The 10,458-nt window shown below is 38.8% G+C and overlaps 1 protein-coding gene across 1 annotated transcript; it reads right to left on the bottom strand.

Moving 5' to 3' along the window:
• Positions 1–228: 228 nt before the first annotated feature.
• On the bottom strand, positions 229–9,808 carry LOC134666073 (uncharacterized). Its single transcript, XM_063523191.1, has 5 exons — positions 9,678–9,808; positions 2,569–2,690; positions 2,286–2,312; positions 1,248–1,496; positions 229–532 (listed from the first exon to the last, which is right to left on the bottom strand). Exons 2-5 carry the CDS (start codon positions 2,641–2,643, stop codon positions 395–397), a joined length of 489 nt encoding a protein of 162 aa, XP_063379261.1. The 5' UTR covers positions 2,644–2,690; positions 9,678–9,808; the 3' UTR covers positions 229–394.
• Between the last annotated feature and the right edge of the window lie 650 nt (positions 9,809–10,458).

The following is a 10,458-nucleotide window of genomic DNA, read 5'->3' as shown; positions in this document are numbered from 1 at the left end:
CGAAAATGATACGATGATTATAATAAGAAAGAGATTTCAGCAGGATGTTTGAAATATCGTTTACCTAAAAATTTAATTGTCTAAGGTATAACTATTATTTACTCTGATGTTAACAATTAATACTTACTTCAAATTGCAATGTATTTATTGGAGAATATTATATCCATGTGTCTCGGGTATCTGAGAGAATTCTGCTCTACCATCGCTTCAGCAAATTAAAACGTGATAGAGATTTTGAGATATTATTTTATTTGAGGGAAACACAACTAATTTACATTGTTGCAAGTTCAGTAATAGAATTGGAAATGATAACAAGACACACAGTATAGCAATAGCGGCATTTACCGATGAGGCAATACTAGAGAGAATGATGTCTTTGTACTAGTCATTGGCGCTATGCTTCCAGAGTGCTCGTTGCGTTGGGCATGTAGTCAAAGAGAATAGCTTTCTTGTTGTAGGCGCATCGGAACAGGTTCCAGGTCAGGTCCTCGGGCGCGTTACCGTACTGGTGAGCAGCACAGTTCTCCAAGATCTAAAGAGAGTAATAAAGCCACAGTTAACCGATGGTACTCAAGACGAGAGAGGCCAAATATATGGCCTGATCTTGTCGCCATGATAGAAGCCCGATTAGCAGTTATTATATTGCCCTATGATTGGTAATCAACTTATTAGTTAACCTTTAATTTGGCAAAATCACGGAAAGTCGTGAGTGCAAAGAAAAAACAATACAAAAAGAGGGTATAAGATTGTGTACAGTATTTAGGACACGGCCAAATTAAGGGTTAACGTTTTGAACGCCAGACTGTGAATAAGGAATACCTATGCCGTGCCCCGGACACCAGGTTATCGCGATTATTTCAGCAAAATTGCATTGGCGAAGCTGTCGCGTTGTTGGCGTCCTTGGCAAGACTTTCCGATGACAACCACAGCCAACTGTGGCCACAGAATATATAATAGTTAATAGTACTGCGGTACAGAAAGGAAACTTCCTACAAAACCGAAGTTTGACACCGGTTCAGGGTCGAATCATGCTGTCCCTTTCTAATATCCACTATCCCTTTCGGCTATTTAGGGTTGACAAAATTCAAGCCATTATCTGTGGTCGTGCACGCAAAGGGACGTCAAGTTGTGTCAACCCTAATAATTGCTCGGAGCAATGCTGAGCCGAGCGGAGCCGAGTTTGGCCGAAGTCAGGAGTTTCGCACCCCTGCTGTGGCGGCGGTCAAAGGTTAATAACAATAAATCACCTTAGCAACATCCTTTCCGTTCCCGCGAACAGCGGGCTTGTCAAAGACGGCCGTCTTCTGCAGCTTGCCGTCTTTGCCGACCACCTTGCACTTCAACAGCACGCAGTACACGTGAGCCCTCAGCTGGGGTGTGTCCAGGAATTCGCCGCGACTCAGGGCGTCCACCTGCCCGGGGTCCGCTCTGGACGTGGCCAGGCAGGCGTCGGAGTGGGTGCGGAACATGGCCTTCTCTTCCTTGCCTATGGTCTGCTAATGATGGTAGGGGGTGTATTTAAAGACTAATAAGTAATAAAGGTAGTTACTCATTAAGGAAATTCGAGAAACTCAATTATAAAGTACTATTGTATGGTTTTTGGAAGGAGTTTGTTACTTGAGGATTCTAAAATCCTAAATAAAATTCTAAATTGGACTAATCCAATAAAGAGGTGTAATTTGACACATTAAAGTTTGAGATTAAAGCGTGAGAATGGCATAGGTAAAGTAAGGACGCAAAGCACAAAGAAATTCGCACATTGACCCCCCATTTCCTATCAATATAAATATAAATAAATAAATAAATATAAAAATATATTATTAGGACATTTTTTTTTACACAAACAAATAATATATGTATTTTATTTCACGCGCGTAATTATATTGCTGTCCTGCCCATGCGCCCATGGTCATGCCATTATGTGAGGGTGATAGCAAAACCTTACAACCTTCCTTTAGTAACTTTTAACTTATAGGTATGTGACGTTTTCAACCACATTGTCGCTTGTCGATAAGGTTGATTTCAAATTGAAGCTATATGGAAATAGCGCCTTATTGACAACCGACAATAAGTAGGTACAGATGTAGTGATAATGATTTCCCATCGTGTTTTCACGGAAACGTACGAACGTGTGCATTATATCATAGTCCCGGTACAAAAAGCACTGAGGTTGACTGAAGTAGCATGGCAAATACGAACGTTTCCGAGAAAATACGATGGAACCTACATTTGTATCCTTTTGGTTGAGAATATCACATATGTTTCAAGTGTTATTTAATACTTACTGAGCAATGTTTGCAGCCCGCTGAAGCCTGAAAAACAGAACTTAATTATATTTTTGCACCCAGTTTTTAAAACAGTCCTCGTTTAAAAAGTTTAAATAAAAAAAAACGACCATGTTTATTCATTATCTCATTTAGATCTTATACTTCTCTGGAATAGCGGGTGCCTATATACTTACACTTTATTTTTCGGCTTCACACTTTAAAATCACATCAACAAGGTGTGGGTAAAAAGTGATTTATTTTTTAAACAGAAACTGAAATTATTTTTTCCGATGTCACTGACCTCGTGAACTCCAGCCACCATGCAGAGCACCATCATCACCTTCGTCATGGCTCCCAATCTCATCATCTCCCACATTTCTTCAGTACGTGATCACGGGATTTTGATCGGGATTATCCGTAGTTCTTGAATACATAGCAAACATAATTATAATAACTAATTATTCGGTATTCGACATATTTTTCAATACTCATATTCTTAAACGGCCTAATGGTTCGGTTCGAACTGCCGAATATTTACCGAATAAACAATTTTTTTAAGGGCGACCGCTAGTAGAGCGCGGACTCACTTCGCGAACAGGTATTATATACAGACGTTTCTGTAGTTTGTTTTTTTAGCATTAGAAAGATAATTTTTAAGAAAAAAAAACCGACTTCTATGGGGCCCGGTGAAATATTATGGTAGATGGTGCACTATGTAGAAAAGGAGGTAAAACCAGTACTTTTTAGTAGCATTTCGTTTCCGTAAGGGTCGCAGTTCTAGCCTAACCTAACCCACTTCTCTGATAGCAGTTCGGTTCTGTGAGGATCGCAGTTCGAACCTAATCAAATCCACTTTTCTAGTAGCATTTCGTTTCTGTAAGACTCGCAGTTCAAACCTAACCTAACCCACTTAACGGCGCATGCGGTGCGGTGTACGGGAGTTTGAGCGGGACGGGTTTGGCATCATCATACCCACATTTTATGGTAGGTAATCATAGTGGTTTATTTAGTTTAGGTATCATAGTGGTTTTCCGGGTCAAGGTCCGGGTCTCTGAGTCAGAGTCCGGGTCCGAGTCCCGGTCCGAGTCCGGGTCCGGGTCCGGGTCCGGGTCCGAGTCCGGGTCCGAGTCCGGATCCGAGTCCGGGTCCGAGTCCGAGTCCGAGTCCGGGTCCGAACCGGACCCGGGTATGAGTCCGGGTCCCAGTCCAAGTCAAAATCGAAATTCGAAATCACCAAACATGTACTATGCGTCGTTGAAGAGTTCTGTTCTGATCATCATCAGCAGTTCCACTTCATCAAATGCGACAGTTTTTAATGAAAATGCTTGATTTTCTGATGAAAATACAAAAATCTCTATACGCATGCCTTTAAAATTTGAGGAGTTCCCTCGATTTCTCATGGATCCCATCATCAGAACTCAAGCTTGACAAAATTGTGGCTTAAAAACTTAACTTGCTTAACAAACATAACGAAGAGGACAAATCGCTAAAGGTGAACTATGCGTCGTTGAAGAGTTCCGTTCTGATCATCATCAGCAGTTCCACTTCATCAAATGCGACAGTTTTTAATGAAAATGCTTGATTTTCTGATGAAAATACAAAAATCTCTATACGCATGCCTTTAAAATTTGAGGAGTTCCCTCGATTTCTCATGGATCCCATCATCAGAACTCAAGCTTGACAAAATTGTGGCTTAAAAACTAAACTTGCTTAACAAACATAACGAAGAGGACAAATCGCCTAACGTGAACTATGCGTCGTTGAAGAGTTCCGTTCTGATCATCATCAGCAGTTCCACTTCATCAAATGCGACAGTTTTTAATGAAAATGCTTGATTTTCTGATGAAAATACAAAAATCTCTATACGCATGCCTTTAAAATTTGAGGAGTTCCCTCGATTTCTCATGGATCCCATCATCAGAACTCAAGCTTGACAAAATTGTGGCTTAAAAACTTAACTTGCTTAACAAACATAACGAAGAGGACAAATCGCCAAAGGTGAACTATGCGTCGTTGAAGAGTTCCGTTCTGATCATCATCAGCAGTTCCACTTCATCAAATGTCACGTTTTTGAATGTATATGCTTGATTTGTTGATAAAAACACAAAAATCACCATATGTATGCCTTTAAGATTTGAGGAGTTCCGTCGATTCCTCATGGATCCCATCATCAGAACTAGATTTTGACAAATAGCTGGGGTTCTAAGGTCCACCACCTTGCATTTTGGAGACAAAGCAAACCGCTTGGAACAGGTGTTCCTGGGGATGATCTGAGCCGATTAAGCCCGGTTGCCAAGAGGTTCCACCCAGCAGGTGGGCAGGGGAGGGGGGGCAAATGTGGCTCCGGCGCGCCTCACTCTAAGCTATATATCTGCATACATCTAGCAAGTATATCAAGTTTGGTGTCTTTTTCGTGTAATTCGAGGATGAAAAATTCATTTCTGTGACTAAATTTTCACTCTTCCATACAAAAAAATCGAGAAATTAAAAATTCCAAAAAAATCTTTTCACTTTTTTTTTCGAAAATCCTCTACAAAATTAAAACTATGAGGATTTGCTCTAGAAAAAAAATACCTGTGAATAGCCCAGTTATCTTACTATATAGAATAGTAAACTTGTTAAACATTTTTTTTTCATAACTCTGTTAAAAAAAATGTTTTGTGTCGCGCGGCGTACCTGCATTGTAAGAGCGGTATGCAGCGTTTAAGATTTTTAAGTATGTTTCGATGGTTTCTGATAAGTTGTTATTCTTCTGGTTGTAGAAAATTACTTCTGGACGTGATATATATACAAATATAAATTAAACGTATAAATATAGATGTTGGGAAAACTTTCGCCAATAGAGTTATTATAAATGTGATAAAATTAACAAAGCAGATGTTTGATTAAAATGCGGGTTAAAATACGAGTAAGATATATATTGTTCGCAATTGCCACTACATGCCCATGGGTCCGTGCATTTTAGTTTTTTCTTAACGCAGTTGCACCTCCCTGTCCATTTTGTTTTGCAGCGGCAACGAATAAGCTCTAAACAAGCAGCAGCCGCCGCAGGTAGGCTTGTACATATGGGCTCCCAATAACCATTTTGTTTGGACCAGCTCCAGTCAGCAGGACATGGAAGCTGTTGCTGAGGGGCTATAATCTGTCCCCAAACATAGCCTCCTTGGTAAACTGCACGGAGAATATGTTTACGTAGGTAGCGCATCTTCCATTGGAGGCAGATTCTCTAACTGAAGATTATTTTTTGTAAAAAGTACTTTTCGGCACTCTTTTACACTTGTACTTGAACCTGATCCGAACACTGTAACACAATGCATAGTATCAAAATAATGTCTAAGGACCAATTCACATCTCGTAATTCAAATCTGTTCAGATTTAATATTGTAAGACTCTTACTTGTCATACAAGACAATAACATTTTTTTCCAAAATTGGCTGCTCAATGTTGTTTTGTTTACCGTATTTAAATCCCTCCGGAACATTACAAGGACCACTAAAACCAGGATTGTCAGATCCCTCATATTTCCCACTTTTCTGTATGCTGTATGTCTCACATGGACACTAAGGGCATCCGAAAAACAGAAAGTGAATGCACTAGAGATGTGGTGCTGGAGACGAATGCTGGGCATATCATGGACTGAGCATATATTATTGAGGAGCTTGGCATTAAAGAGCGGTTGCTTTCTACGGGCAAAACTCGGTACTCAACTTCTTTCGACACGTGTCTCGTCGAGACGGAACCTCTACAGAAAGTCTAGTTGTGCAAGAAAGAGTAGGAGGTGACAGGGCTAGGGGAAGATCTCTAATGAGATGTACTGACCAAACCAAATCAGTGTGTCGGTCACAGTAAGCGAATGCTTACGGAAAGCAGCTCTACGGGAGGAATGGCGACGTGTCGTTAAATGAGTCGCTCAAAAGTTTTCATAATGGCCACGACCACTCTATCAAGAGTGTAACGAAGAAGAAGGCCCTCCGTTACAGCAGGATATGCGCTTTAAGCTTGAAATACGCTTTTTTTCCCTTTCCACACACAAAAGAAACTGTGTTGTAACCTGAAAAGGCGTGGAAGAATGGCAAGACTACTATCCTTTCTGGTCCTGTAAAATAAATCATATATCTATGAGTTACAAATAAAATCATATATTTAAAGAAAGTTTGCAGCACGTGACCATTAGCCCAGTTGACCTGTCTCTTATTGCGGTGACATATTTATTTATTTTATTTACAATTAATGGAAGAACTACAAACGTTAGCTTAAGAAAATGCAATAGCATGGCACGAGAGGAACAGGTGATTCTTTCCTGTGCCAATCCTCCATTAATTGTAAATAAAATAAATATGTCACCGCAGTATACGAGACAGCTCACCAGGGCAATTGGTCAAGTGCTGCAAACTTTCTTTAAATATATGATTTTATTTGTAACGCATAGATATATAATTTATTTTACAGGACCAGAAAGGTCAGAAGTCTTGTCATTCTTCCACACCTTTTCAGGTTGCGACACTGTTTCTTTTTTGTATGGACAGGGAAAAAAGCGTATTTCAAGCTTGGAGCGCATATCCTGCCGTAACGGAGGGGTTTAAATACGGCAAACAAGGCAATATTGAGCAGGCATTGCCAATATTGATAAAAATTGTGTGGATGTCTTGTATGGCAAGTAAGAGTCTTACAATAGTAAGTATGGACAGATTTGAATTACGAGGTGTGAATTGGCCCCTAGACGTTATTTTAACAAAATGCATAGTATTTTGTTACTGATTTTACGAGTACATCAGGTACAAGTACGAGTGCAAAAGAGTGCCGAAAAGTACTTTTTACAAAAAAAAATCTTCAGTTAGAGAATCTGCATCCAATGGAAGATGCCCTACCCACGTAAACATATTTCTCCGTGCAGTTTACCAAGGAGGCTATGTTTGGGGACAGATTATAGCCCCTCAGCAACAGCTTCCATGTCCTGCTGACTGGAGCTGGTCCAAACAAAATGGTTATTGGGAGCCCATATGTACAAGCCTACCTGCGGCGGCTGCTGCTTGTTTAGAGCTTATTCGTTGCCGCTGCAAAACAAAATGGACAGGGAGGTGCAACTGCGTTAAGAAAAAACTAAAATGCACGGACCCATGGGCATGTAGTGGCAATTGCGAACAATATATATCTTACTCGTATTTTAACCCGCATTTTAATCAAACATCTGCTTTGTTAATTTTATCACATTTATAATAACTCTATTGGCGAAAGTTTTCCCAACATCTATATTTATACGTTTAATTTATATTTGTATATATATCACGTCCAGAAGTAATTTTCTACAACCAGAAGAATAACAACTTATCAGAAACCATCGAAACATACTTAAAAATCCTAAACGCTGCATACCGCTCTTACAATGCAGGTACGCCGCGCGACACAAAACATTTTTTTTATCAGAGTTATGAAAAAAAAATGTTTAACAAGTTTACTATTCTATATAGTAGGATAACTGGGCTATTCACAGGTATTCTTTTTCTAGAGCAAATCCTCATAGTTTTAATTTTGTAGAAGATTTTCGAAAAAAGAAGTGAAAAGATTTTTTTGGAATTTTTAATTTCTCGATTTTTTTGTATGGAAGACTGAAAATTTAGTCACAGAAATGAATTCTTCATCCTCGAATTACACGAAAAAGACACCAAACTTGATATAGTTGCTAGATGTATGCAGATATATAGCTTAGAGTGAGGCGCGCCGGAGCCACATTTGCCCCCCCTCCCCTGCCCACCTGCTGGGTGGAACCTCTTGGCAACCGGGCTTAATCGGCTCAGATCACCCCCAGAAACACCTGTTCCAAGCGGTTTGCTTTGTCTCCAAAATGCAAGGTCCCCTTAGAAAACAGGACCTTAGAACTTCTGCTAAAAAACGGGACCAATCTGTATGCATATACATACAAACAAAAAAATAATTTTCGAAATCGGTCCAGTAATGACGGAGATATGGAGTAACAAACATAAAAAATAAAAAAAATAAAAAAAATAAAAAAAATAAAAAACATACAACCGAATTGATAACCTCCTCCTTTGGGATTTGGAAGTCGGTTAAAAAGGTAAGGGATCTTGACAAGATTTAATTACAAAAGACTTTTTAAAAATCAGTAACTATTAGATATGAAAGCAGAAGTTATATATTCTTATTATAAATGATCGTATTAGATTCATAATTGTTATATATTTGCCGTGACTTATTTTTAAAACGTGTTTTTTAATACAGTTGCTCAAAAAGTGCTACTTTACGTAGCTGTTTAGCGTGCGGAAAGTTGGTTATCCAAACTAGTGCTTTTTACTTTTCCAATTTTTTTAAATTTATACTTGTTCCAATTCACGACTACTTATTGATGAGTGTTAATATTAGTTTCCTTTAAACGTCGTAATCAGCATAAAAACCTACCGTTAATGTAAGAATACGAAAAATATTACATATTTCATATTTAATTACTTACCTCATCATCAATATAACACGTTTATTTTTTAATATTCAATATTGAAAATTCCGTTCTTAATAAGTTAACTGAATGGAACGGAATAGCTGCCAAACGCCCATAGATATAATATACTTAAAGACGACGTCTAACCGAGCTGTCACTTTTACCACTTTTGTTTAGTGTACGATTAACAATGTTTTTCTTATTTTTTCGCAACTGTATTAAAAAACGTCGTTCGATACACGTGCGGAAATGTCATTCTTCACTCGTCCCGAGTCTTGCCACTCGCCTGCGGCTCGTGGCAAGATATCTCGGTACTCGTGAAGTAATGACATACCTTCCGCACTAGCATCGAAATGTACTATTTCAATTAAAAGATGCATCAAGATTGTTTACCTTTTTTCTAATGCTAAAAAAACGGACACGAACATAACCGGTCAGTCGCAAGGAGAAGGGTAAAAAAAATACGTAGCCTGATGTTGACGATCTATTAATTATTAATTAAAATGTATGGACATAATGTGGCTTGTTATTGTAGGTTTGGTACCTAAACTAAAGGTAAATGGAATATAAATGAACTACTCGAATGCACAAACCAATTAACTGATCCTTGTAATTCATATTCTTAAATTAATGACTTATTTATACATAGAGGAGCGGGATTTCCTGATACAGGTATTTCTTTACCTAACAGGAAGTCTCTACCTTATTGTCATATTGTTAAAAAGTCTTTAAGGAAATAAATATTTTTGTATTTTTTGTATTTGTGGTGTTTTAACTAATGGTTTACCCAATCTATTAATTTAACTATAGCGGCATTCATCAGCTTATGTATATTTTGCGTAATATTAGGACGGGTCTGAAAAATTTCGGAACATAATATCTAGAAAACATATTTAGGCAGTTCAATTCATCTATTTATCTGTTATGCTTTCTATGTATGTAGGTACTAGGTACCGTACCTTTTAAACGCGCAGTGACAGCCGCAACACAACGTGACGAAGCGTAGATTGATGCACTTCTTGCACTTGCACTCGCGAGCATGTGCCTTCGTGCCATGATATATGCGAGCTTGCATCCTGCCCCGTACCACGATACTGAAATATTGCGACCTATTATTGCAATCGACTACTTAGCTGTTTCAGAGGCAACGTGCGTTTGGCGTGCTGTCCCTATACTGGATGATGCAAATGGTTTTACAAGGAAATTCAGACTGTTTATTAATCTTTTCTAAATACATATGTCTACTTTACTGTTCTTTTACCCCACACCGTGTAAGCGACACGTGTCGCTCTCAGGTACCTTAGCCATCAGGCCTTCGGCTTGAGATACATAGGTAGATTAGGTAGGTTAGCATTCTGATAGCGCTCTAACGGTCGATGTCAAAATTTCTATGAAATATAGATATATGCTCAGTAAAACTGTAACAGGTTACTGTTACGTGGTACAGGGCGATGTTGTGACAGCGAACTGCACTCTGTTTATAAACTATCTGACGGGAAGTAACGTAAACCTCCTCATTGTTAAAAAATATATGAAGACAATGCGCAGAATGTGCGGGAAAAAATCTGACGCTAGCTCATAATATATATTATTGATGCTTGCTCAACCAGTTTATTTCAAATGGTTTTACCGAAAGATCGCGTCACTGCGTGTGAGAAAAAAATACGATATGCGCGCTTGGGATTACATATACCATAGGTACTAATAACTTTTTTCGGCAGGTTAAATGGAACTGGGCAA

The sequence above is a fragment of the Cydia fagiglandana genome, chromosome 1 (assembly GCF_963556715.1).
Source record: "Cydia fagiglandana chromosome 1, ilCydFagi1.1, whole genome shotgun sequence".
Taxonomy (NCBI): Eukaryota; Metazoa; Arthropoda; class Insecta; order Lepidoptera; family Tortricidae; genus Cydia; species Cydia fagiglandana.
The sequence above is the reverse complement of the archived record's forward strand: the minus strand, read 5'-3'. Positions and strand labels throughout refer to the sequence as shown.

Excerpts from the sequence above, each read along its gene's own strand:
- LOC134666073 (XM_063523191.1), bottom strand. The coding sequence starts at position 2,643 with ATGTGGGAGATGATGAGATTGGGAGCCATGACGAAGGTGATGATGGTG. Across the intron at positions 2,313-2,568 it reads TGGTGGCTGGAGTTCACGAG|GCTTCAGCGGGCTGCAAACA; the intron begins GTCAGTGACATC and ends TCTGTTTTTCAG. Across the intron at positions 533-1,247 it reads ACGGAAAGGATGTTGCTAAG|ATCTTGGAGAACTGTGCTGC; the intron begins GTGATTTATTGT and ends TACTCTCTTTAG.